Raw genomic sequence first — 27,222 nt, forward strand, 5'->3', positions numbered from 1 at the left:
GCTGCTGCAAGCAGAGATGCCTTTCCTGCTCTCTCCTGCAGAGCTGAGACCAGGGTGATTGAGGTTGGGATTGGAGGGCGCTCTCGCTGTGCCAATGGGAAAGGCAGGACGAGGAGGCTGTGCTGCACTTGATCTCTTTGGCAGCCCAGGCAGGGCTCCCATAGCATCCTGCACCTTTCTCTGCTAAGGCAGAGATGTTTCCAGATGTACTTGCATGCAATTTTCTGAACTAATACAATTTTTAACTAAAAAGGTCTGTCTGTAGGAGGAAGTACTGCCTGTCTCTCTATACTAGGGTGCTGCAGTGGGGAGGCTGACAAAGGGGTGGCAGTGGTCTCTGCTGCTCCCTTTTCTTGGGTTTTGCTCCCCATTGCTGAATTATGAATACATGAAATTATGCAGAAATACATCAGAACATCACCTGGCAGCTGTCTTGATGAAGCAATGCACGAGCACCTTACCAGGGGCCCACTGATGGATTCCACCAAATCTTTTAAGATGTAGTTACCAGTGACTGAAACAGGTATCAGTTATCAACAGCACAAATGCAAAAGCTGAGCCCCTGAAATGTAGTCTGTGAACCTCCTCACACGATGCAAAAACGTAATCCTTTTTTAGATTAATGCCGTGGCTTTCTGGACCAGGGGATGAAGGTTGCATCTATAAAAGAGATTGGTTTCAGCAGGGGTATTTTGGAAGTCTTTTATTATAATTTTACAGGCATGGAGTGATCTGTAAAATTATGTCTTTTTGCAAGTCCCCGTCAGGACTGTGGGTGGATTTTTTCCAATTCTTTTCTGAAGCCATGTGGGAAATGCTTTGGTGGCATGTCCAAGTCCCTCAGCATCCATGGGCAGCTCTGTCAGAGCCACCACTGCATTTAGCCATCAGCTTTAGGGAAAGGTTTCATGAAAGTATAAAGGCCTTTTATAGCTGGCAGAGTGGGCAGTGCTCTCAGAGGTGTGCCTGGGTGTGACTCTGCTGCGTAGCACAGACTTGTGCCCTGGTCACTGTGCCCTCTGAACAACCCATCACTGAGCTGGACATGATGTTAAACAACTAACAAACCTACACATGCCACTGCAGCATTTTATCTTCTGCTTTCAGCAGCTCTTTGAAGACAAGACATCATTTGTCTAAATGTGAATTGTTTGCATGAAGTGTTTGATGGTCCTTTGTGTCACCTCTTTCCTGGAGGTGCAGCAGTGAACACTAACATTTGGGAGCAGGACAGACAATGCTGAAGGTCTGCCTGTGGACAAGTAAACCTATTGCTTTGCTTTGAAGATCCTGGACTTGACCAGGACTGAGACTAACCTTGCTCAACACTGGCACAAAGCAAGCAAGGCTTGCTACCAGGCTTGCTCTAGCACAGTTGAGAAGAGAATTTGGCTCAAGAGGTGTAACTCTATCAAAGGGACAGCAGAGCCCTTGCTGTTGCAGGAAAAGTCCTTGATGATTTGGAAACCTCACCCTTCCCCCACTGTTCTGCCGTATTCCCAGAGGGACATGGGTGCTTCTGGGCTCTCATGCAATGTAGTTGCACAAGCTGGTTTTAAAAGAAAGCAAACCACTGTTTCACATCTGCTTTAGCTTTTTGACAGTTTTGTTTGGCATTTGTGTGCAATTAGCACTGCTTTTCTGTCACACAGAGCCCATCCTCTAATAGCTGGATTGGGACAACAGTTGGACAGCTTGCAGTGGTTGTACAGAGAAGGGCTGTTTCTCTTTGTAGACTGTGTTACTTGTTGTCTCTAAATTTATTGTCTCATTGCTACTTGAAAAAGAAAGCAAAATCATTTTTTAGGCCTGGATCCAGCCACAGAGCAGGGGAAGGCTTAATCAAACACATAAGTGCTTCCACCAACTCCAGTCGGTTTATTTCTATGTTTAAAAGCAAGCACTCTTCTAAGTATCCCACTTTTCTTATTCCAAAGTTTGTGTTTAATGAATGTACCAACCCAGAGACTTTGCCCATCGCTCCAGGAGTCAGCACTGATAGAAATGCTGTAATGTACAGTGCTGCTATGAGAGCCTTGGAGGAGCACGGGAGAGGAGAGGGAACCTTCTCTTGCCTCTGAATGCCTTGGCCTGGCCCTGGGGAGGTGGGGGATGAAGGATTTTGCCATTTCAGCAAATGAGAGGCAAATTAAATTTAGCAGTTTAAGTAACCTCTCCTCCCCACCCTGCTTTGGCCCTGACTGTCTCTTACCAAGTATTAGTCTACTGAACTTAACATTTCCAAGACATTAAAGGAACTCAAATTTTTCCAGATTACCCAAAAACTGGAATGGGAGTGTGCTGGGGAAGGAGAATTCGCCTGCCTCCCTCTCTAAAACAGTCTCCATCCTGCAGATAATGACAACAGGGATGCCACAAACCAGGGCAGGGCTCTGAAAGCCATTCTGGGCTGGGACTCTGGTTTTGGCTGAAGTTGAACCCTAACCCTGATGAAAGACTTTAAGATATTTGTTCCTTTTTTTACATTTGAAGCTGTGTTTTCTAAGCGGCCCCACAAGGAATGCTTTCCAGGGTAGTCCTTACCCAGCTCTGATCTGACATGATTTCCAGGGAGACTCGGGATCCTTATCACTTTATGAAATTTACATTGCCTTACAGGCACTTTGAAAATATTATCCCTGGCTCCAGAGAACTGGCTCATACATTTTAATGCCGTTATTAGAAATTGAATTGACAACACATCCTCAGTAGAAATTGCTGTGCAGCTCAGGGGGAAAAATGTAGAGAAGGCATTGTTGGAGACTTTGGAGAGCTCTTGTCATCCTGAGATGTGTGTGCTTCTGGTGCAGTGTGTCTGCTGAATGAGAAAAGCAGGGGTTGGTATACACCAGAGGAAGGGAAAAGAACAAGTGTGTGGGTCAGCAGCATGGGACGAGACAACAGTGGGACTCAAAGCATCCTAAACAGCTTCTGGACTGAAAGGCAGAGCACAGTGGTGGGGAAACATGGGCTGCTCTGGCTTCTGTGCCCCGGGATGCTGTGGAGGTGCTGCACACCAAAGATGAGACTGAGGGGACACTGCATCGCAGTCTGCAACTTCCTTAGGAGGGGAAGAGAAGGGACAGGTACTGATCTCTTCTCTTTAGTGACCAGTGACAGGACCCAAGGAAGTGGCCTGAAGCTGTGTCAGGGTGGTTTAGATATTAGGAAAATATTTTTCACCCAGAGGGCGATTTGGCACTGGAACAGGATCCCCAGGGCAGTGGTCACAACACCCAGCCTGACAGAGCTCAAGGAGCTTTTGGATGACACTCTCGGGCACAGGGTGTGGTTCTTGGGGCTGTCCTGTGCAGAGACAGACTTGGACTTGATGATCTTGTGAGTCCCTTCCAACTCAGGATATTCTATGATTCTTTATTTGCTGTTTTAGTACTGTAGAGAAAATGAGCTGGGTGAGAGCTGGCTTAAACTGGCATGTGAGTGGAGTGCTGCTGAGGTGCTCATATTGGTGAAAGGTGCCCTTCAGAGGAGAAGCAGCAAGGTACTGCAACAAAGAAACACACTGAAAACAGGTTGCTTTTAGAATAAATTCTTCTTTTTTGGTGTAAATGAACTTATAAGAACCAGCTGACCATGGCATGTGGTCTCTGAGGAGCACTTCACATTGGGCTGCAGGGCGTTGAGGCTCTGGAGCTGCTGAGCTGGGAGTTCTTGCTATTGAGTGTGGAGGGAGGAAGAGGGACACAGCTGGCAAAATACTCCTTTATCAGGGCTTCAGGCTTTTAGGGATGTCTGGCTGACTTCTCTGGTTTTGCCTGAGTCTCTTGGAGGTCAGTTTGGGAAAGACCAGCCATGGCAAGTTCAGTAGGATCAGTGCAAGTGGTCTCCCAGTCTGGCATGGGCTCCAGCTTCCCTGTGGAAGGAGAGAGGCAAAGAGCCTGGCTGAGCAGTGTGATGCATGGCCACTGAGTGAACAGGGCTGTAATAGGAGGCTTGATGAGCTGATTTGCAAGATGTTAATGTGAATGGTCGTTAAAATCAACCAGCTAAGTCTGGGCAAAGGGGAAAGTTAAACGGCATCTGTTTTGGAAGAGGAAAAGTGTGAAAACGCAGGACCCGAGTGAGGTGTCTTAGAAGGTGTGCCAGGCTCCATCTTACAAGTGAGCAGGTGCCTCGTCACCTGCCCTGCTGGGTGACCAGGAGCACGTCCCCAGACTGCCCTGAGCATGTCCCCGGATTGTCCTGGAGCATGTGCCCTGGCATGGCCAGCGAGTCCCCGTGTGATGTGGTGCCAAAGAAACAGTTGTGAATCTGAAGCCACTCCAAGGTGAAGGGTTTCCACTTCTCCTGCCCTTGCTGGTGCAGGGCTGGACATGGTCCAGCCTGCCAGCCTGGCTTGAGCCCTCATTGTGAGTGTTGGGGTGCAAGGATGTTGAGCCCTTCTCTCATTTTAAAATGCACTTATCTTAAGCTGGAAATTAAATCAAACATTCTCAAAGCAGAGGTTCATGAAAATAGCTTTTGTGACTAATCTGGCCCCTTAGGCCTCACTGGAGGAGACCTTGCAGCTTTGTTTTTCCTTGTAAAGAATGCTCAGCATATGTCCTGACAATTAGTCAGACTGCCCAAAAATACCCGTCAGCCCTGCAAGCTGATCTCCTTCAGCTCTTGGAGCTGAGACAGACACAGGGTTATGCACTGTGGGGATTTGGGAAAGGTTATTTTTAAAATGGCCACATAACAAGAGGGATTTGGTCCTTTCAGCCACTAGTTCTGGCTAATAACCGAAGGTGCAGGCAGCCAAATGCTAATCTTGCTTGAGGTGACTGCCCAGGGTAATGGGCTGGTTCTCCTGCTAAACCCATGGGCAGGGCTGGCTCTGTCAGCTCTAAATCAGTGCTGAGGGCATGGCCTAGGGCCTGTGCCAAGTTCGGGCAGTGCTTTGATGGTGTGCTGGATGGCAGGGTGTCTTCCCAACTGGCATGCCAATGCTTGGAAAGGCACGTCCTCACTGAAGCGATGGCCTTTCCTCACCTTTAGCCATGAAATGTGCTTCTGACCAGCCCTTTTCTGAGGGCTTTGCTTTAGCCTTCTCTGAACACCTGAGCTGAAGTTTTCTATCCTCAGTGTCTCTCACGTGCTGAATTTCTGGAGGATGTTTTGCCAGCATCACAGTCCACCCACAAACAGCCCTGTCTTCTCCCCTGACAGTCAAGCTCTGAAATAGGTAACACCAAGGCTCCTCAGTCCTGCAGAACCTTGCTGGTGTGGGGTTTTGGCTTGGCCACTGTCCTGTGGGGGCAGAGGATGGAGGTCTGCAGAACTATCTGTCCAGCAGCTTCCCAGGAACATGATGTTGTGCTAGGAGACATCACACAGAAAGCATCCCAGCCTTCAGAGGCAGAGTTTGGGCATTGCCTGCAGAACTCTCCTTGCAAGTTTTCCTTGCTGCCAGGTCCTGTTGACCAAGGTGTCAGGGGAGGGTGTCAGAGCTACTGCAAACCCATGGGGGGATGCTGGAGAGCATGTGTGTTGTAACTGATGTCTGGGTAGCTGCTAATTTCTGACTCCTAGTGGGTAGGTTTCCAGGGAATGACCCAGCTTTCAAGGAGTGATGCAAACTAACAGCTGAACTTCCTTCCGTGCGCTCCACAGTGAGCTGTTTAACTTCACTGGAGCACAGCATCGCTCAGCCAGGCTGCCCATGAGAAGTAATTGAGAGCAATTAGAAGTGCAGAGAGCAGAATGGAGGCTGTGAAATATTATTTCAGTGATGGCCCAGTAACTGCTCAGTGAAGTCCTGGCATAAGCACTTATTGTGTGGGTATGGTAGGATTATATTGCTGTGCCTGTTCATCACACCTCATCTGTCCTGGAAAGACTGCCATGCTGCCTGCCTGAGATCAGTGTGGTATTTATTTGACGGGGACTTTAGTTACTTTGCTCTGCTCTGAAGCCAGGGCTAAGCCATGAGGGGAAATCTGAGACTGGCAAATGTTTGCCTCACTTTTGACTCCACTGGTTGTTCTTCCTGCATGTGAGTGTGTCTAAATGTGAAAAAAGACAGACCCAAAGTTGGCCAAGATTTCCCTAAGGAGCTTCTCTGTCCTAAGTGTGAAGTTTTGGGGCAATAAGTTAGGGAACAACCAAGGTGTGGTGCAGCCTGTTTGGCCCCAGGGCTCTTCCCAGGACCACATCACCTGGTGGAAGTGCTGTTGTGATAGAGAAGCATCACAGCCTGGCCACAGCACTGCTGGATGGGTCTGTGCACGACCCAGCTCCAGGGCTGCTGGGGGGGAAGATGCAAATGCAGTATTTGAAGCTTTTTAGCTTAGTTTTGGGCTTGATACTCTTAAAGGCAGATGAATCAGACCACTCTTGGCAGTATATATGGATCTTTCTCCTGAGAGGAACAAAGGAAATCGTGTCCCCTTAGGGTTGGCTGATATTCATGGGCACATTCAGACCTGCTGTTTTCACCTTGCAGTTTGTCAAGGGGGCTGTGGGCAGCCTGCTGAACCTCCCAGTCTGCACACTCACAGCTCCCCTCTGCAGCATGAGTTGAGGCAGAAAGACATGGGAGACAGAGCTAGGAAGAGAAACACAGCTCAGGTTTAACTGAGTGCATTTAAGACTAATACTTTTAGCTTTCTAAGAGATTTAAAAAAAATCTTCAGCCTTTTGGGACTATCCCTTTTTGAGCTTGTACTGAATGTCTAAATCCTAACTGTTGGGACTACATCAGGCACTCAGTGTCCTTGCTGCTGGAAGATACAGTCTTGGCATCTTATCTGTAACACATGAAAGAGGCACAGGGAGGAGGGAGCAGGGATGGGGGAAATGGACTTTCTCGTGCAGTTGATTCAAAGCCAGCCTTGCACAGCACCTAAAGCTTCTGCAGCCTCTCCTTACCGCAGTGCTTTCTGGAGCCTCTGTGTCCTGGTGCTGCTGCCATGGGGTTGTTTGGTACCTGAGTCCCACTGTACTGTGGCTTCTATTCTCCAACCCTGCAATAGCCAGGACAGGGAACAGGAGCTGAACAAAGCTTCGGGACTACAAAGCAGCTCCTGATTTATGTGCAGACACTCCCCCCAGGCCTCAGTCACTTGGCTTTCAGCAGCACTGAGAGGTCTGCCATGTCAGCAACAGGTGATGGGAAGAAGTGCCAGTCAGGAGCGTGTGTGTAGGGGAGCCACAGAGCAGATGGCAGCAGAGAAATAAATTTGGAGCTGCCACGGGAATAGTCCTGGAAACAGTCCAGCCTGTGGATCGAGGCAGATGGAAAAAAACTTGGTTTATATCTCTTCCTGGTTTTGCTTTTTTTTCAGATGCTTTTATTTCCAGTTCCATTATCTCTTAAGCATTATTTCCTGTCTGTTGCTTCACTCTCATTCCTATTTTTTTCTCTCTTCTTATCTTTCCTTCTTTTCCCCCTTTTGTTTCTATCCTCACTATATCTGAGTTCATTAAGGGTTGCCCAGTCTGCGTCCGCTTCCTTATAAATCTATTCCCAGATCCTCTATGCCTGCCTCTACAGCTGATCCTAAAAGCTTCCCTTGGCACTGAAAGGCTCAGCACACTGGTTTGACCCAGCTGTGAGCTGGAGTTCAGCATGAAAGAATGAAAACCACCCTGTGTTCCTTTGCCACGTGTTGCCCTGTTTCCTTCTCTACTGTCCCCTCTGGAGCTGGTTCCCTGAGGGCACAGGGCTCACCTGGTGGCTGGTGTGTTCATCCCTTCTGTCACTGCAGTGATTTCCTTGCTGGTTTAGCTCTGGATGTGAGTACATCCCGTGTGGACTCGGGTGTCTCTGCCTTGTGTTCCTGTGAGTGTCTGTGGGAAGCTTCAGGGGTGTGGAGGCACATCCTTGTACATGGAACAGGGGAACTGAGCCGTGTTTGAGAGTTCTGCATTTTTGGGATACTTCAAAGAAAAACTGTCCAGTTTTGAACTGGACTGGCTGTTTGAAAGGACTAGGTGGAAACTCCTCATTTTGTTTCAGGTGTAATCCTGGTTGGAGCAGACCAGGGGCCATCCCCTGACTGCACTGCAGTGCCTTCTGCCAGTGCTGGGAGAAGAAAGCCTGTTGGATAGAGTGCTTGGAGAGCTGGATCAGTCCCAGGTGGCAGTCCTGGGACTTGCCCAGAATTTCTGTGGTACTGGGGGCTGCTGCCTCTTCTGTGAGAGAACACACGCATGCAATCTGAGAGATTTAAAATGGGAAAAAAAAAAATCTGCTGTGCTGTTACTTGAAAAGAAAGAAGTGTTTGTACAAACCTGGATGTGGGGTGCCAACCCTCGCCTGCCTGGCACAGCCCTGGCCAATGGGATTGTGCTGGTCCTGTGCTATTCCTGCACAGCCTCCAGCTGGAGTGAGTCCAGGGTAAGGGTAGGGACAGGAAGGGTAGGGAGCAATGTGGGACTCTCATTTTATGGGGAGCCTGGTGAAGGGCCAGTGTGCTTTTCTGTGCAGGTGTGCTGTGCACTGCTAGCAGTGTGTGTGGAAGGAGAAGGTACAGCGTTATCCTAAGGGGTGGACAGGTGTCTGCTGCTGGTATTTACTGCTGCTTTCTTTGATGATGGTGACTAAATAGTTCATCAATGCCTGGGTTATAACTGCTCTATTTAGGACTTTCTGCCTGTTGAGTGACAGCAGGATGTGTGTGAGCAAGCTGAGAGGCCCAGACCTTTTCTGGCAGGATTCTTAGGGCAAGAAAATACTCTGGAAATCACAATGTGAATCATTTGTTTATCTGAGTGGATGACATTATGCCCCAGCCATGCTGCTTTGCAGTTGGATCCATGTGGTGGGATCAGGGTATCCAGGGCAGCTCCCTGGAAAGCCTACAGGACAGGTTTAACATTAAAAACATAAAATCCCAAGCCTACATGCCCTGCTGTGTACTCACTGATGTATTTGTACCACTCTTCTCTCAGGGTGGGTGCATGTGCCTGGCTCACAGAGAAGGGCTCAGGCAGGGCTGGCACACCTTGTTCTGAGGCACCCTCTCCTTCCTGGAGATATCTGCTCTCTGTCATGTTTCAGAGGACAACAATGTCCCTCCTTGGCACCTCTGCTATGCACTGCACCACTGGTGTGTTTATTCACTTGTGGAGGAAGAGGAGCCTGGGAAGAGCTGGGAATTGTCCAAGCTCATATGGCTTAGACCAGCCAAGAAACCAAGAGCAGCTGTTGGAGTTGATCCCCAGTCTATTCCTGCTGTGTTGGACCAGGAGGCCACAAATTCAAACAAAGTGGCCTTTTTGTCATAGACTGCTCTGGAGAATCACCAGAGTGAGCTGTGCCAGACAGTTTCATGGTGAAGCTTCGTGAGCATCAGCAGGGCTGTGTCTTCCTCCTGTTTTCTGGCCAAGCTTTCTCCATCCCATCTCCTCTAGCCCAAACCTGTTGTGGTGCTGCAAACTCACGTGTGTTTGTGCACATGAAACACTATGATGGCCAAGTGTCCACCCCTGTCCTCCACACCCCTCTGCAGTGCTGCCAAACCACTGCTGATTGCAGCTGCCTCTGAGTGGGTGTGGCAGCTGCTGGCATCACACAGCAATGCTGTTCCATCTTTTAGGATGGAGAGCAAAGGTTTCTAATTGAAATGCCAGGGTATTCTGGGGGAAGTAGGAAATGACTGCCTGGTGAGAGAGTGCCAGAGCTTTGTGTAGGGAACTAGAAAGGAATGAGAATAGTTAATGGAGTAAACTCTACGTGCATTGCCAAAAATGAACTCATGTCTGTAAATATTACACTGCACGCAGCAAGATTAGCACAGGAAAATACCAGTTGTTAGGGTTCCTGTTACCATCTGAATTATGCAAACAATTTGCTGGAGTTTATAGATGAGCTGGGGCAGAATAACATTGGGTTTTTCTCTGCCAAAGTGTTTCAGTGCATTAGTATCTTAGTGTGTTTCCCAGCCTCAATCTGCTACATGAGTGGATCCATGCTGTGCTCTTTTGGGATGGCAGGCTGTCAAGTGTGGCCTTTTCCAGGCCATGTTGGAAACTTGGAGGTGTTGGGATGCTGGTGAGGTGCTGACCTTGTGCATGTGCTACATGGGGGCCCTAAGATGGGTGTGAAGGCCCAGGTGACATGCGTGGCGGAGGAGCTCTTGGGACCTCTGCAAGCGGGACGCAGAGATGCTCCTGGTTGTAGCAGGGTTGCTGTTCAGAGGCCAGACACCACCACGATGGGCTCCCTGGAAGGAATGATAAACATTGGCTTTTCCCAGTGGCTGTCAGGGAGGTTGACTGACTTTCCCACGGCCGTGCAGTGCGTCAGGGGTGAGGCAGGATTAGCAGCAGGGCGGCCCTGGCCCCCAGCCCTGAGCGTGCGCCGACACCAATTGCATAACCCAGAGTGAGTTTGGGGCTGTTGAGCTGCTGCTGCCTGGGTGTCCCCATGGGAGTGAACCTCGAGCCAGAGCTGCCTCCAACCTGCCATCACTTGGGTGGAAATAGGTTGGTTGGAGCCATGGAGCTGGGATTTTCTAGGGAGCTTTGTGGGCACCTAATGGAGAGGACAGAGACATGAACCGGTGCCCTCTAAAGTCACGTTAGATGCTAGAGAAGCCCCATATCATGAAAGCCAGCTTTCTAAGTGCTGCTGTTCAGGGACTCACTCACTTTGAAGAGTTAATGCCTTGAGCTTCCTCAGGGTGAAAGCTGGGGGAGGACCAAGCACGGTAGTTTTACTGGCAGTAAAACTTCAGCATGACCTTCGTGTTGAAAGCAAGTCCAACCCACCATGAATTTATCTGCTGGTACTTCTGCAGGCTGTCAGCTGAGTTCCCAGGGCTACAACCCACATCCTTCCATGGTCCTACATCCAAAGGACAGACTCTTGCTGGTTCCTGGGACTGCAGCCCCTTCAGCCCCCATGGGACTGGAATCTCCCTCTTCCCTTCAGCAATGGCACAGCAGCATTAATGTTGGGTCTGTAATTTAGCTTGGGACTGTTGAGACACAATCTCACTCTAAAGCCAAGGCCAAATAGTACTAGCATGGGGTCAAGTTCCTGAGGCACACTCTGCCTTTGGGACTAATTTGGGTGCTGAGTAGCTGGGCAGGTATTTGAATGTTGCCTACAGAGACCTAGAGGTCTCAGGATCCTATTCTTCTCCCTCGGATCACCTAAAATGGTAAGAATTTTCCAGGGGGATTAAGGTTGTGATCTCTGGGGAGGGGAGTGGACATCTGGTAGGAGTCCCGTCCGTATTAATAGCCTCCGTTTAAATGTATGTTATCAAATGGGGCAGCTCCTTATCAGCCAAGAGACTGTGAACTCCATTACCTGAGGGGTTGCTACTGACTTTGGGCTGCTTAGTCATGGCTTTCCACAGGCACACAGGTAAAGCAGACGTGCTGCCAGGCGTTGTGGGAATATGCCTGGTAGATGGGGAGGAAGGTTTTGCTGACAGTCTCCTGCACCAGAGAAATAACTCTTTTGAATTCAGTCTGAAGCCTCAGCAATCTGCAGCTGTAACTCCTGATGGCAAATGGGCTGATAACCAGCGTGTGGGGACTGGTGCTGGGAGCAGGGGGGTTGTGGTGGCCTCGTTTATTTTGTAAAATGCATTGGATGGTAAGTGCTATTGTATCTGCTCCTGGTAAGTGCTGCTGTGGGAAGGCTGGGGCTCAGCTGCTATTTGAATAAGACTTGGTGACAATGAGGAACAATGCTCCTTCTTACAGCAAGCTTATTGCAGTGAGTAGGGAACCCAGAGTTGAGGGGAGCCCATGTGTTAACCCCAGAGGGTTTGCTCTGCTCTGGTGGTTTTGTGGTTACTCCCCCTTCTCTGTGTTTGTTTTGTACATCAGATGGGCTGACTCGCCAGTGATAGGAAAATGTGAACTCCTTCCCATTAACACTGACAGGAACCTTGAGATCATGTTTTGCATGTCCCCACAACATGCAGATGTGTGGTGTCTTCCCATCCCAACTAATCTCCTCTAGCCCTCCGGCTGAAGACAATCGGAAGCTCTTTGGGATTTTTAAAAGTCTATCTGACTCTTAGAAGCTGTTTTTGTGTGTCCAACATGCATTTACAGCCCTACACCATAATGAAGATGGCAGTGCCATTGCACCTCTTGATGAGATCAAAGGGTGGACGTGCTTGGGGAGAGATTTGGGGTGCAGCTGCCATGGGCACCAAAGCGAGCTGCTGCCCGTCGGGAGCCAGGAGTGCTTGTGAGGCTTGGGAACATAGAGCCTCAGAACTGGGGAGGAAAGGCACAGCACTGCTCAACTTCGTGCTCAGCCTCCCAGGACAGGGCATAAGCACGAGGCTGCTTGCACAGCTTGTAACTGCTTCGGATTTGCTTGTGTGATGAAGATGTACATTGTGCAAAGTGCCTTTCTGAGTAAAATTTGACATCTCTGTTATAATTTGATGTAAGACAACACTTACTTTTTAACTTCAGTCCACAAGACTGTCTAATGTAGCGTCCTTTCAATATCTTCCCAGCTATACCTTTGTTTTCTTTCTCACCTTCCTCAGGGGGTGTTCCCTGGGACAAGGACTCACAGACTTGATGTTGTGCTGTAATGCAAAATGCTGAAGTGTCTTCTGAGCAGAAGCTGTGGTTGGAGGACAGCAACCACTCTGGCACCCCACAGGGAGCCCCAGTCCTGGGGAGAGTTGCAGGGAGAGTTGCAGGGGTACCATAGTGCCTGCTCTGGGGGTGGGGTGACTCCTCCATAGCAGGAGGAAGCTCACATTTGGCTCCCAAGGGCACCTGGGCATGAGAAGGGCATCCAGCTGTTGAGGTGGGGGCAGATCTCTGCATAGCTGGGAACACAACTGAAGAATCTGAAAGGCTTAATGCAGCCACAGAGTTAGTTACTGAACAGGATTCTTGTGTTAGCTGATTTGGTTATTTTGAAAGGTTTGGACTTCGCTGCTTAAACTCTGCCTAAGTACTCAGCCTTACTTGAGGCAGCTGTGCCTTGTTAGCCTTAGCTGAGCCCTGTAATGAGTGCCAAAGCAATCCCTGGGGGAAGTGTTTGCAGGGCTGGAGCAGTGGTTTTTAATAAATAGCACATCCTTACTTCCCTGGGGAACTGTGAAGATTTAATAATGATTGGGATGTGCTCAGACATGGTGGCAATAGGACCGTAGGGAATGTTTTTGGCCACCGCCTGAGGAACTTGGAGCTGTTCTTGTTCTAAATAAAGAAGCTTCCATTTTATCAACAGGCTAATTTTTGAATTATAGAGTACGAGAGTCGCACGTGCCCCCAGCCTGGCAATGGGAGAGCAGAGTTCTCCACTCAGTACTGCCAGCCCTACCAGCGAAAATAACCTGCAAGAGTTTTCTTTCCTTCTTTCTTTCCTTTGGCTTTGCAAACGCTTGTTGTCCAAGGCAGTGTGCCAATCCTGAGTGTCACTTTGCATTGCGGATTAACAGGACCCTTTCTTTAAGGGTTTCCCTGGTATTTATAGCAAACCATGCAACATTGCACAGAGGAATGCTGAGAATGGTAACTCAGGTGACAGAGCAGGGGATGCCAGGACTGAGCTGGAACGGGTGGGTGTAGCCAATCCTGGCAGTGTGTGGGCTGTGTACTCAATCTGCTGAGAAAAATAAAACTGACAGAGAGTCAAAAAGCAGTTGCTCTTTTTCTTCTGTATGCAACTACGGGTAGGGCATAGGGTTAACAACTTCAACCTCATCTTCTTCCTTAAGTGACAGAATAATCTGTAAAGTATAAGTACAGTTTCTCTTGCTGTTTTTAGAGACCACACTTGAAGTTCTTCCTGGGTAGTTTATCACATTTAAACATACTCCCCAGAGACATTAACACATATCCTGTGCTAAGTGCTTTGCTTATCAGCTGTGCTTCAGCTCCCTTTGCTGAATGCTTTGATTTTGTTTACTGTGCAAACCACTGCAATGTTGCTCTGGGTATATAACTGAACTGGGATGAACCAGCCCAGGGGCGACAGGAGACAAACGCAGGGAGAGGCAGCGGGTTGTATGAATGCAGTAGCTTTTGTAGGATGGCACTTCTTGGGTCTGTACCCTCTCCATCCCAACCTCACCATGCTGCAGGGTGCAGACAGCCCTGACACTGAGCCTGACACAGCCCTGCGACAGCTCCACCACACTGTGTCAGGATGACTTGAGGTGTGTGGCAGCCAACGGGCCCCAGATGTTCGAGGTCTCTGGAGGGTGAAAGTCATGGTTGCCCAAGGGCTGAGGAGCAGCTTTTGAAAAGCAGAAGATGGTCCCAGGGGACAAGTGGCTAACTGGCACCTCTGTGGTCAGGTAAATGTTAGGGTTGTGTTCCAGTGGATCTTTGTGCCAAATACCCTGATACTTGAGAAGGCCACTGGCCTGGCCATCTGCCCGTGAGCTGTAGCCAAATCCATCAGGGAGCTACATTTAGACAGCACCCTGCCAGGGCTGGTGGGACAGGGACACCTTGCTTAGAGGGGGATTAGTTTCTGGAAGTATCGCTATATTTTTCTTTATCTCTTATTCTTCATGGGGGTCCTCTAGGCTATTTAAGGATGGGCATGTACCCCTCTCCCCTGCCACCTGTGCTGTCTCTTTTCACTTGTTCCTCTCCAGCAGAACATCCTCCAGTCTGTCCGTACTTTTCTTATGTTTTCTAAATCCCGTTCTGTGGCCTCAGTGACAAGCTGAAATGGGGTTTGGATTAGTAGATGTTCTCAGGGTACGTTATTCTCCTGGAGCCAAACAAGAGACACTTGACCAGGCTGTCAGCTCGGAGTTGCTGTAATTTGGTGTAAAAGTACAGCCAAAGAAACTGTGTTCAAATAACTCCCAAGCTCAACCAGCTGCATTACTGATCTTATTTTAAGCACAGCACTGTGAAAAGAAGCACAAGGGTTCAGTGCTTCGGGGTCTACTGGTTAGTTTGGTGAGTGCTTACTCTGAGCCCCGAATTTTGTGTTGCTGTAGCATAGTTGTTAATCCACAGTTGTTAATCCACAGTTGTGAATCTCCACTGTGTGCTCAACAGCTGCTGTACCACTTACATGGGGAAGCAAGACAGTGGGCACTAACATAAAGGCTCCAAGGAAGTAATGTTTTTTCCATATACCCAGTGTGTCCTTAGTTTCATGACTTGCCTATTTTTCAGACAGTAAAGATAAGCCAGGGTTAATATACCTGGAAACTCTGGAAAGTTAAGATGTGGAGACTGGGTGCAGCTGGAGGGCGAACAGGTTATTAAGTAGATAAACAACTCCAAAAGCGTGACCTGCTGCCAACCAGGCTTTAGAAGATGTAATTATTTTTATACAGAGCACAAGAAATATCTGCTCTGTTTACCTTCTGTGAGAGGGGACAAGAGGTCTGAGGGGAGCAGCTGTAGGATACTAAATGAAGCTGAGCTCTGAAGAGTCCACTAATGTTTGCTCCACTTTGGGAGAATGACCTGGTGGTCCCAGCACATCTGCAACTGGCCTGGGGCCCTGTTCTGCCACACACTGGTGGCTTTTGGGGCTCTTGTGCACCAGCCCCTGGATGGGCTGCTCCTGTGGGAGGGTTGTAGGAGGTGGTCTGGCTGACATGGACTCTGGACATAAGCCCAGGTGAGCAGAGCCCATGAGCAGGCAGCGTGTTTGCTGTGAGAATGTGCTTGGGGCATCCTCACTGCAGGCAAGGGGACAGAGGTGCCTTCCCTGGGTCTAGGTCAGGAATGATACTGCTGAGGGCAGAAAGCTCCTGGAAAAACTGGAAGTAAATGCCTATGTATGAGGGGGGCTTTCTGGTCAGTGAGGTGGCACGAGGCAGGCAGATGCTGGTCTGGCTGCAAGCACAGCCCAGCTCCAGGAGCCAGGCCAGGCCCAGTGTGAATTTGTCTGTAACTCCAAAGCTGCTGTGATAAATGTGCCTCACATTAGCGCGTGATGCATTATATGGGAGCACAGGATTACGTTACTCCCTGAGCCATACTTTTAAGATTATGTGTTCTGGTTGAAAGCAACCCTAAACCTGAGATGGGGAATGTTTGCTGTGGACTCCATGCAGTTGCATTTCTTCCGAATTAAACCCACCTGCTTGCTAAAGCTCTGCAGAGCTGGCGGTGGCTCACATAGTTTCCATGTTTCCCAGCTGTTTATTTGTTTCATTTGCTTGAATTACCTTGGGGTAGTTGTCAGCAGGACATGGCCATCCCCTGGCCTTGGCAAGGCGGCATTGCCAGACCTTGGTTCCCCCGCAGAGTGCAGTTCCTGCCAGCTCAGCCTCCAGCCTGCCTCTCTAAGTTTTAGGAGAAGGAAAAGGGTGTGAACACTGCCTTTAGCTCTGCTGCAGCCTCCCCATGTCTCCAGGACTCATGAGCGAGGCTGGGCCCTGTTTGGGACCTGATGGGTTGGATGTGTGCCCAGCCAGTGAGGTTGGGCCCTGCAGTTGGTGGCAAATCTGGAATTACTGGGGTGGGCAAGTGTCCATGAAAATCTGTGTGAACAGGTTCTGAAGGTGTAACAGGGCAGACTCAACAGCATCCTGGGGCTGAGGATGAGCCCAACAGGGTCCCGCTGACCCTTCCTTGCTGTGACAGCACAACTAGGAGTGACACACCCTCTCTACACCCCAAAACCCCCAAACCCTATTTCAGTTTACAGACACTGTGCTGAGGCTTGGAGCAGCATGGCTGGAATGAGCACCAGTTGTACCAATGAGCTCTGTCAGGAACAGGCACCAAAGCAGCCCCCAAAACTCCAGGGCCGAGTGGATGTTCCGAGGTGAGGCCACGCAATGGAGGCAGCAGCAGTTTGTATGGCCTGAACATGTCCTCTCCTTCCTTGCTCTGTGCTGGCACTGCTGCTCCATCAGGAAAAGAGGACGCTTCCTCTTGGCAGCCTCCATTGCCAGACCACGGCCATAACTCCCATCCGGTTGCTGATGGTGCAGAATGTTCAGGGCTGTGTCCCAGGGTGTTGGCCATGAAGGGAAACAGGGCTCTGCAGGGCTGGGGCTGTGGGAGAACGAGCCGGGATGGAGCTGCCTTTCCTGCTGCTCCACAGGCTTGTGTAACCCTTATGCCCCACCCCTGGAATTGTTCCAGGCCAGCTTGGATGGGGCTTTGAGCAACCTGATCTAGTGAGTGGCATTCCTGCCCATGGAAATTGATGATCTTTAAGGTCCCTTCAAACCCAAACCACTCCAGGATTCTCTGAACCCTGCCAGAGCCCTTGCAGTCCCCTCACACAAGTGATGATGACTTCTGCTGAGGAAGAGTGTATGGAAATGGAGGGAGCTTTTAGCAGGAGTGGTCTGGGAGGCTGAGGCTGGGTGTGCAGGATGGGATGGGTGTCTGGGGAGAAAGCATGAGTATGCACCTCTGGCCAAAGTGGAAAATCCTCTGGTCAAGAGCCCCCACACCCGTGGAAGTGCTGGATCCCTGGCCATGGGCCTTGGCAGAGCCTCGCTGGCATGAACTGAAGAAGCATCTTTCCATGCAGGGAGATATTTTCCTGTTTGTTTTTTTTTTCCCTTATGATTTTATATCTGAAAGCCTGGTGAAAAGAGGCAGCTGGAAGCTGCACAACTATCCAGCACAAAAGGCCTTGGAGGGCTGCAGCTGGCTGAGGGTTCAGGCTGGAAACATGGAAACTATTCCGCTCTGCTCGTTTGGTGGTGATTTCTGCACACAACTGATGTAGTGCCTCAGCCAGGGCCTCGCTGAGGCCTGCAGTAATGAACTAAGGGACTCTTGGGGAGTGATTAGGTGTCATTACCCTTGCTTGATGTGAAATATGTAAATACAACAGTCTAGCGTCCTTCCTGTTAAGAATGTGATGGGGAAAGGCTGGTGTGGGACTCAACAGCAGCTGTGCTCCCTGAGTGAGCAGCCTGTTTCTGAAGGACTGCACCCTGTGCAAACATGCTGGAGCAGTTTGTGAGGAAGTGCAGCCTATGGGAGTGATTCATGTTGGAGAAGTTCATGGAAAACTGCTGGAGGGACCCCACGCAGGAGCAGGGAGAGTATGAGAAGGAAGGAGGGGCAGACAAACTAATGAACCAATCATTGTCTCCCTTCCCCATCCCTCTGAGCTGCTGGAGGGAGATGGTAGAGGAATCAGGATTTAAGTTGAGCTTGGGAAGAACGGAAGTGGCAGGGGGAAGGTGTTTTTAAGATTGATTAAGCTACTTTCCCCAACTGAATTCTGTTTTGCCCATGACAGTAATTGCTGAGTGATCTCTCCCTCTCCTTATCCTGACCCAGGAGCCTTTCATATTTTCTCTCTCCTGCCCAGCTGAGGAAGGCACTCAGCCTCCCTGACTGTGATGGTTCATTAGCCTAACCTAGACCCTGGAGACACTGGGAAAATGCCAGTGCAGGTGGCAGAGAGGTGTCATGTTTTCTAACTGCCTGAGCTATGTCATAGAAAAATTGCCTTAACAGTGCTGCCACTGAGGCTGCTTTCTCTACCAGCAAGCCCTCAAAGAGTGTGACACCACCACATGCTCATTGCTGAGCCATCCTCCTCCTGATTTGCACAGCCCCAAGAAGCTGGAGTTGTCAGGGCTGCAGTGCCATTCCCTCACCCCGTGTCCCCTTGCAGGGCCTGGCAGCAGTTACACCGTGGGCACCATGTCGGAGCGCTTTGACTGCCACTACTGCCGGGACCCCCTGCACGGGAAGAAGTATGTGCAGAAGGAGGGCAGGCACTGCTGCGTCAAGTGCTTCGAGAAGTTCTGTGCCAACACCTGCACCGAGTGCAAGAAACCCATTGGAGCTGACTCCAAGGTGAGTGCTGATGGATGATGAGAACAGGCAGATGCTGATGAACCCTCCTGCTTGTCTTGCTGGCTCTGGTCTGTTTGTGAGCTACCGTGTGAAAACAAGTTCTTTGTGGGTCCTGTGGCTGGTGGGCCATGTGCTCCTTGGGCAAAGAGCCAGTGACACTGGGATGTGCAGAGGGATGCTCATGGTGGGCTGCTGTGGCACAGGAGCCATTTTCAAGTTCTAGATTCAGCAACATGGACTGCTGCAAATGCTGAGTTGCCCTGAAGAGAGAACTGCAGGCAACCCAGCCTGCACAGGACCTACAAAAACTAATCTGGGCAAAGCACTGGGGAACTCAGGGTCTGATGCTGTCAGTTTGTCAGATGTTTATTACTTCATGTTTATGGCAGTAATAATGTACAGCTGGACTAGAGGGAGTGTGACAACCTGAGAAGCACACACTTGCAGAACTTCAAATCTCAGAGCTGTTGGTTTGAAGCAACCTCTGCCACCCTCAAAAGTGATTGCAATTGTGTCAGTGAGTCTGGTTAAATGTCCTTCCCTTGACTGCTTGCAGAGGAGCTGCAGCTCCACCCACAGAATCAGACAGTGCTTAGGAACAAGGAATCTATCCTTGACTGCCCAGGCTGATGAGCCAGATGCTTGGCTTTAGGGCTGCTCAGTGACAGAGAAAAGCTTATCTCTCCCTTTCTGTTTGTTCCAGGAGCTGCATTTCAAGAACCGTTACTGGCACGATAATTGCTTCCGCTGCTTCAAGTGCTACACGTCCCTGGTCAACGAGCCCTTCATGCTCCGGGAGAACAACAAGGTCTGGTGCAGCAACTGCACTGCTACTGAGGATGCACCCAGGTGTAAGGGCTGCTTTAAGCCCATTATTGCAGGTACTGGTGCCAGTGAGAGGGGTACAAGGGCCACATTCTGCTCCAGGGCATAACCAGGGGGGTTTATCAAGCTGTGAGGCTGCAGTTATGGGTATGGGCATCACAGTGGAAGACAGAATCACAAAATAGTGTAAGTTTTGACTGTTGCTCTCACCTGTCCATTTTATTCAAGTACTGAAAGGCTTCTTTGCAGTTAACCCTCATGTGATAATTAATAGTTAGTTTTAAACCATTTCTACCAAAAGCTTTGCTCTCTAAATCAAGCTATTCAGAGGCTCAGGCACCTGGTCTGACAAATATTTTAAGAAAATCTAGCAGCCTCTGGCTAAAATCAGATACAGAAATTAACAGCTTGTCTCTTGTCTACATTCCAACTGAATCGTGAGTGTAAGTATGGACAGTTCTTGCCCATAGATAAGTTACACTGCACAGGGTGAGGGTTTGCCACAGGCCCGAAATCCCACATAACAAGTTATTTCTATCTGTTGCAGGAGACCAAAATGTGGAGTACAAGAAGATGGTCTGGCATAAGGATTGCTTCACCTGCAGCCAGTGCAGGCAAGTGATTGGATCCGGGAGCTTCTTCCCCAAGGGTGATGAATTCTACTGTGTCTCCTGCCATGAGCACAAGTTTGCCAAGACCTGCGCTAAATGCAAGAACGTAAGTCCTTCCCCTTTGCAAAGGCAGCTGCCAGAACCAGCTCTTGTGTGTCTTTTGGAAGCTGGGAGAGTAAACCAGAGACAGACCATGCTGAAGCTATACCAAGGCTTATGTTCTGTCCTTGAGATACTGGTGCCAGCAGCTGGTGGAATAACAGAAGAGCTGATGGTTCCTGTACATTATGGGATCTGGGCAGGGTCTGTCGGGTTATCTGACAGCACCAGTGCAGAAACTAAGAGGGCACCAGTCTTGCACTTGCTTTGGGGATAATTTAAGCTCTCTAGTAGGTCCTGTGTATTCAAGAAGTGAATGTTTTACAACTTTTGCAACTGGTCAGTGTAGAATTGCAGTTACTGCAGGTAAAAGAAACTATTGTGAAAGTGTGCAGGTACACAGGACTTCAGGCTAGAGAAACTCAAGTGAGCTGCACCATTTAATTGTGATGCAAACTTCAGAGTTCCTCTCCATGACAAAGCCTTCCTTCCCTCCACCCCGTGTCTGTGTCACCTCTCTTTTTCCCTACTGCTTCTAAACCACACCTCTGCTCTTTGCCTTCCAGCCCATCACTTCTGGAGGCCTCACTTACCAGGAAAAGCCCTGGCATTCCGAGTGTTTCATTTGCTCCAACTGCAAGAAGCCACTGGGCGGGAAGCGCTTCACACCTGTGGAGGATGACTTTTACTGTGTTGAATGCTACAAGGAGTGCGTGGCCAAGAAGTGTGCTGGCTGCAAGAATCCTATTACAGGTATGTTGGGTTAAATGCAGCTCGAGGGCAGTGGGTACTTAAGGTCAGAACAGTGATCCCCAAAAGCCACGGAGCCCAGAGGCGGGTAACATCAGAGCAGGTCTAGTAACCCAAGCTCAACCCCAGCAATTTACAAGTGATCTGACTCCAAGACACGTGTTCTTGCTGGATGGAGTTCGAGCCAGTAACTGAGCTCTTCACCCTTTGCATGCCTCAAATTTACCTCCTTCAAAACTCCCCCAGCTACAAGTGTTCCCACCTGTATCCTAGTTTGGGACCCTTAAGTCTAAAACATTTTACTGTCCCAAAGTGACATTTGCTTCGCTTCTGATGTATTTTACATTTAACAGTTACTGGATTACAGAGCTCAGCCCTGAAATGTGGGCACTGTCCTGCCAGTCCCATGAGACTCATATTCCATTCTGCATTTTAGAGCCAGAATCTGAGACCATAAGTCCTTTCCTTGCTCTACATCTCTCCTTCACCTTGACTGCTTCTTGGAGCAAGGATCCAAGGGAAAAAGCTTATTGCAGAGACAAGCCATGCAAGTCTTATGCTAAGCTACCTGTTTCTACAAGAAACATCAAAAGATGCATCAAAAAACGTGCTTCATTTGCTACTTTGACTAGTATTTGAGGCACACACTGTGGCCTGCTAGCCTAGAGAAGCACAGAAGGGAGTAAGAAGGGGATCTGCTGCTTGGTGGGTTGACCCAGCCAAGGCAAAGCTACTATCGCCGTCCTATAATTGTGTTCTCTCCTAGCAGGATTTGGAAGAGGAACCAGTGTGGTTAACTACGAGGATGAATCCTGGCACGATTATTGTTTCAAATGCACAAAGTGTGCCCGTGGTCTGGCCAACAAGCGCTTTGTTTGCCATAATGGAAAAATTTACTGTGCTGAGTGTCCCAAACGACTGTAATGAGCAGACAGCAAGTGCTGTAAGATGGATTTTAAAGCCCTGCTTTCCCAAACAGTCCTGGTAAAGGAGCAGGTTTTTGCATGTTGAGAATTTTATCTGTTTCCATTTTAGTATAAGAACTAAATTAGCCTCAATATACTGGGTTTGACTTTTGAAGTTCCTGCAGTACAAGAGCATGTAGCCTTGCAGAAATCTAACCCTGTTTCTAAGTAACTCTTAGTGTAAAGGCTTGAAATGCTGTTGTTAGATTTAGCATTAGAGATCCACACGCTCCATCATCTGTGTGTGGCTTAACTAAAACAAATCTAGTTTTAAACTTGTCTGGTATATGTTTAAGCTTGGCACAAGTGAAGTGGGTTTGACAAGGCATGAACCTGGGATACAGAGATGCAAAGATTGCACCTGGGATCAGAGGGATTCATTATTATGCTTTAAGAAGTACAGGTACACAACATGCACTACACCATTAATAAATAATCATTAAATACCTTAGCTTACCCTACCACACCAAATTGCAGCACACGTACGGAATGGCTTCATCTTACTTATAACAATGTTTTGGCAGTGCAATTTAGCTTGGTTAAGGTTCCATAAACTTGTTTTAGTCTTGATTTCCGCATGGTTTGTCCAAAAGTTTTGCTCATCAGCTTTTTTTATATCATTGTTTAAACAAGGCTGTCTATGTGCAATTATTAATCCATTAACAAGTAGTAAATCTTTCACCTAAAACATGCACATGCATTTACAAGTGCCTTAAAAATAGCTCAGACAACGATAGCTCTCCTATCCTATCAGTGTATGTTTTGTGATTGAATAAAAGTAAGACTAGTGACTGCTTGGAGTCCTACAGTCTGGAAAAGTTTTTTCTTTTTCATTTTGCCATCTTACATGATTGACACATCTTAAGGCTGAGCTACTGAAACCAAGTCTCATACACTGATACTGGCAAAGTAAAGAGTCAGCTGTGCTGTCACTGCACCCTTAAATATCTGAGGACCAAAGCAACAATTTCCATAAACTAATTAATTTTTTTAATATATTACTGACACCAGACCATCTGCCAGGAACAGCCTGTGTGAAAAAGCCCTTTGGAGAACATATGTACAGCCACTGCTCGTGCACAGATCCACAACCCTTCAGCAACCTTAATGCTGGTTTAAGGTTGGTGGGGGTTTTTTTCCACAGTGCTGAAATACAGAAATATTTTATCAATTGGATGCTGCTCCAGCCATTCCTTTTCACCTACCAACAAAGAACCCTTGCCTTGCAAAAAAAAAGAAAAGGCAGCATCTTGCTGTATTCTTGCTGGGCACTGCCCCACTGTGGCCACAGAGCACTGCTGGACTCACCCTTCAAACACAGAGATGCTGGTGCTGCAAGGGAAAAGCAAAGGCTGACAGGGAAAAGCAGGTTAAAGAATTCAAGAGTTATGAACACGCCATCATATATATGAGCATGTACAAACACAACAAGAGCTGAAGGTGTTAGTGCAAATACCCTCCCACCCACACAGATGCAACTGCCAAAGAGGCCTCTAGTTTGGGAATGTGCAGTTGGGAGAAGTTAGAGCAGCACCAGGGTGCATCTCAAGGCAGGTCAGCAGGGCAAGGGGTTGGAGAGGCCTAGTAAGGTCATGTTTAGCATTACAAAATAAAGCATTGTTCAACTGCAAAGTTTATTTAACAGTGCACACATATTTACACAGAGCTGTATCAGACCATTCAACAAATATCAGCACAGAAGAAAATACTGGCATCTTTGTTAGAATGATTGTCTCTGCCAGAATGAAACAGCTATCATACAAAAATACAGTTTTCCTTTTACCTAAGGCACTGCTCTAAAAGTCTAAAACAGTTCTATGGCATTTCTGAACAGCAAGAGGGAGAGGGCTGAGGGCTTCTTTTGCAACTGTGGTGTTGAGGAAAGAACACGTGTAGTTCCAGCAAAACCATTTGCATTTACCCACTGCAAACAGCTGCCATTTGGATGAATCGCTGGAATTGGAGGATCAGCCAGTGGTTTGTAGCAAGATTTGAGACAGCTATTCTTTAAAGTAACCACCTATCCAGTCTATCTTTACAGGAGACATCAGAACAAGGCTGCATTATTACTTTTAGTAGCAATTTTCAGAAGATGCTTCGTTAATCTCTTCATGCTGTAAAAAGCAGGCAAGTTCAGGTTAAATAGATTATTTAATGCAGGCTTTAGGGGAGGGAAAATATATATGCAACTTGCAGCCATTGTTACAAAGCTGGAACTGATACACTTAGAATAATGAACATGAACAAAACATGACTTCAATGGTCTAATACTGTTATGTACACAATAAAATAATACTTCCATAAGTGTAGATAAATAAGTAAATCAAAAGGAAAACATTTTTTAAAAGCATGACACATTAAACTGCACTGACAGACATATCTAGAGACTTGACATTTTTGCAATATATTAGTGCACATGCTGTAAAATGTTTTGATGTTTGCCGATAGATTAAAACGTATTAGTGATGGTACAACACCAGATTTTGAAACTGTCAAAATTTTCACATTAGACAAGGAATTTTTCTTCTCCATTCAAAACTGAAGATAGTCAATTCTGCATTTTTAAATAGCACATGAACTAACAAGCAACAACATTTTTCTAGACATTACAAAGGGAGTTCAGCTTTAACACACACTGAATGAGTCTTTTATTTAATCAAGGGCCATTTTAGAAATATGCAAAGTCTGCAGCTAAGAGGGGAGCCTCCAGTAGCCTTCTGCTGTACATGATACTGATATGGAAATAAAAAAACCAAAAGACTCAAACAGGTTACTGTAAAGTCTGTAAAAGGGAAACAAGGGATATTTGAACTAGGAAACCTTATGTAACAATAAGCTAAACGAATGGAAAAAGAACATCAGCAAAACAGTTTCCCTGAAATGTTTCAAGGTGCAAATTAGAACTCTTTCATCCCTCCCCTGGTGTTTTTTGCAAAGTTGAAGATGGATAAAGGTAAACAAGCAGCTTTTCAAAACAAGGCCTTCGGTACTTGAGAAAATACTGGATTACTGAAGTGCAATCAGATTATTTCCAGGTCTCTAGTGTTCACAGTTCTGTCCAAAGAGCAAAGAGAAGAAAACATGTAACCATCATAACTGTGTGTATGCCACATGCATCCATCATCACTGTCAGAGTCTACATCCAGGAGTGAGCACAGAACCACTTAGACACTTATGGTCCAAAACCAGCAGAGTAGGGTTTTCTTTCTTTTTACAGGAATGTTAGTTTTCAAAGTTATGTACAGCATTCTTAAACCATATTAAGTCTAAACATTTTCAAGGTCAAAATTAGAAGGCAACACTTTCTTTGCTAAAAAGTTAATGATTTTGCTCACAACAAAATGTGATCAGCAGAATCCCATTAAATCTGTCTATTCCCATGGCCCAGTTAGTCTTGGCCATGAGAGAGGCCTCGATCAGGTTGTGCCCACGGGACTAAAATTCACAAGACGCAGAGTGACAGAGGAGACTCAGGAAACAGTTCAGTCTAGAAAAGTGCTACACTTTAATCAAACAAAGTGCTACACATCACTGAAAGAAAATGTGGATAGCAAGGCTCATTTCTTCCACTACCATTCATTTCACTGATCACACAGTCATTTATCTCATGGAAAGAGATCTCCTGCTGTGAATATGACCATTTGGGGTTTAGCTCCAACACCAGGGAATTCTAGTCTACGTTACATAACTACCTTCCTGAAGCCTCTCTGACACACTAGGATGTACTGCATGAAGGTTTGCCTTCCCAAGTACATGTGGCTTGAGATGCAGCCCTGCTTCTTTCAGGAAATTCAGAGAATTTCCTGTGTGTACAGCTTTATTACTCCTCTCAAAATGTAACACAACTGTCTGTGGAACTTCAGGTTGGTGCTACCTGCCTCAGTGAAGTGAAACACTATTCTACAGCTAATACCTTGCTAGAGAGTTTGAGGACACCTTGTAAGACCACGCAGGTCAGCATCAAAAAGTTACAGAACATGCCTAGGAGTGGAAAGGTCTTGCCTGTAGAGTTACATCAGACATCTTTTAAACTGTTAGTATCTTCAAAAGTAACATGTGCCATTTAAGATATCTCAGAAGAAGCTTAAAGTACAACAGATGAGCTTCAGTGCTGGTAGGAGATACTGGAGCTTCACAAGGGCTCAGTTGCGTCTTTGGAAGAGCCTTAATGTTGGGCCTTAGCAAGTCCCTAAAAAGGCATTGATTGGTGACTCCTTTTGACAGAATTCAAGTTACCAGCACTAAAGAAAGAGCTTTCCCTCTGGTCTACACATTGGAAAAAGTGCCTTGAAAATAAGAAGCTGTAGTTAAGGCAAAGAGAGCAAAATGCAAGGAAGTTAATTGCCTAGGCAGAGGAAGAGACAGAGAGGGAAGTCAGCTTGGATTACCTGATGAAGCATCTATAGGTTTGGTCAATGAATTCACTGCACCATCTTCCTCAAAAGCCAATTTGGGACTAGGAGGTATTGTAGCAGCATCATTCAAGTTTTGATTACAGTTACCAGCAGAGATGCTGTCCGAGCTCAGTTTAGTTGACTTGGAATGTACTCCAACGTCAATGAACTCCTCAAAAGTCCATGAACCAGATTTTCCATTAAGATTCTGAATAAGTCCAATTGTATGATCAGCTTCATTAACACCCGATTTCACTGAGTCATCGATAACCACTTCTTTTGCAGGATGGCTAGGAAAAAAAAAAGGACACTTGTATTACAATTTCTGCACATTTAACCTTTAGATTTATTCCAGGCCAAACAATTAGCAGACTGAAAACTCTGCAAAGCACTGAATGTCCTGAAGGGCATTTCCAGACAAGCTCTTCCAGCTGCCACACGGGATGTCCCCTCCAAGAGCCAATGGGGAAGAACAACTCACCAACACATACCAACTTTTTACTGTACTAACAGCTCTCAGGTAAGGTCTGGCTGCAGAAATTTGATATAAGAAAGCAACAAGTTTAAAGCCCTGAACCATTAAATCCCAATTTTAGTAGTGTGCATTTCTCCTTTTTTTCCTCCAGCTGTGACTTTTCAGGCACAAAACTAAGCCTCAGAAGACCAGAAATATTTAAAAGATTCAAAATCTAAACCCAAATCATTGATCAATTTTCATTCATTCTTTGAAGAATCACGAAAATGTCTTTATACTCCATCACTGGAGGAATGAGATTAATTTATTGTCACTTTAAAAAAGCGTTCACAATGTCATTTCTAAATCATTAGCATTTAGATGAGCAAATGGAACAAGCATCAGAGGACAGATTTTCCAGT

The 27,222-nt window shown here is 47.4% G+C and overlaps 2 protein-coding genes across 10 annotated transcripts in view; one reads left to right on the forward strand and one right to left on the reverse strand.

The window, feature by feature from the left end:
* The first annotated feature begins 11,193 nt into the window (after window positions 1-11,193).
* Window positions 11,194-22,752, forward strand: FHL1 (four and a half LIM domains 1). 2 transcript variants are annotated; one of them, XM_017816336.1, is made up of 6 exons: window positions 11,194-11,323; window positions 18,518-18,702; window positions 19,406-19,583; window positions 20,075-20,244; window positions 20,804-20,990; window positions 21,754-22,752. In XM_017816336.1, the coding sequence occupies exons 1-6, from the start codon at window positions 11,302-11,304 to the stop codon at window positions 21,909-21,911; spliced, it is 900 nt and encodes a 299-aa protein (XP_017671825.1). In that variant the 5' UTR covers window positions 11,194-11,301; the 3' UTR covers window positions 21,912-22,752. The 2 variants fall into 2 exon arrangements, with proteins under 2 accessions (XP_017671825.1, XP_017671833.1); XM_017816344.1 differs by having other exon boundaries at window positions 11,196-11,323; window positions 21,757-22,752.
* Window positions 22,753-23,567: 815 nt separating this feature from the next.
* Window positions 23,568-27,222, reverse strand: part of MAP7D3 (MAP7 domain containing 3) — a 45,589-nt gene continuing 41,934 nt past the window's right edge. For 6 of the 8 annotated variants that reach the window (XM_017816310.1, XM_017816328.1, XM_017816292.1 and 3 more), the window contains one exon: window positions 23,568-26,636. In XM_017816310.1, coding sequence (XP_017671799.1) covers window positions 26,327-26,636 — 310 coding nt within the window. In that variant the 3' untranslated portion in view covers window positions 23,568-26,326. The remainder of the gene's footprint in view (window positions 26,637-27,222) is intronic. The other 2 variants (XM_017816283.1, XM_017816275.1) reach the window with 2 other exon arrangements.

The sequence above is a fragment of the Lepidothrix coronata genome, unplaced genomic scaffold, assembly GCF_001604755.1.
Source record: "Lepidothrix coronata isolate B3197 unplaced genomic scaffold, Lepidothrix_coronata-1.0 Scaffold2, whole genome shotgun sequence".
NCBI lineage: Eukaryota > Metazoa > Chordata > Aves > Passeriformes > Pipridae > Lepidothrix > Lepidothrix coronata.

Bases quoted from the DNA above. Each gene is read 5' to 3' on its own strand.
- FHL1 (XM_017816336.1), top strand. From the start codon at position 11,302: ATGGCTTTCCACAGGCACACAG. The intron at 19,584-20,074 runs GTACTGGTGCCA...TATCTGTTGCAG, and splicing joins CTTTAAGCCCATTATTGCAG to GAGACCAAAATGTGGAGTAC. The intron at 20,245-20,803 runs GTAAGTCCTTCC...TTTGCCTTCCAG, and splicing joins CCTGCGCTAAATGCAAGAAC to CCCATCACTTCTGGAGGCCT.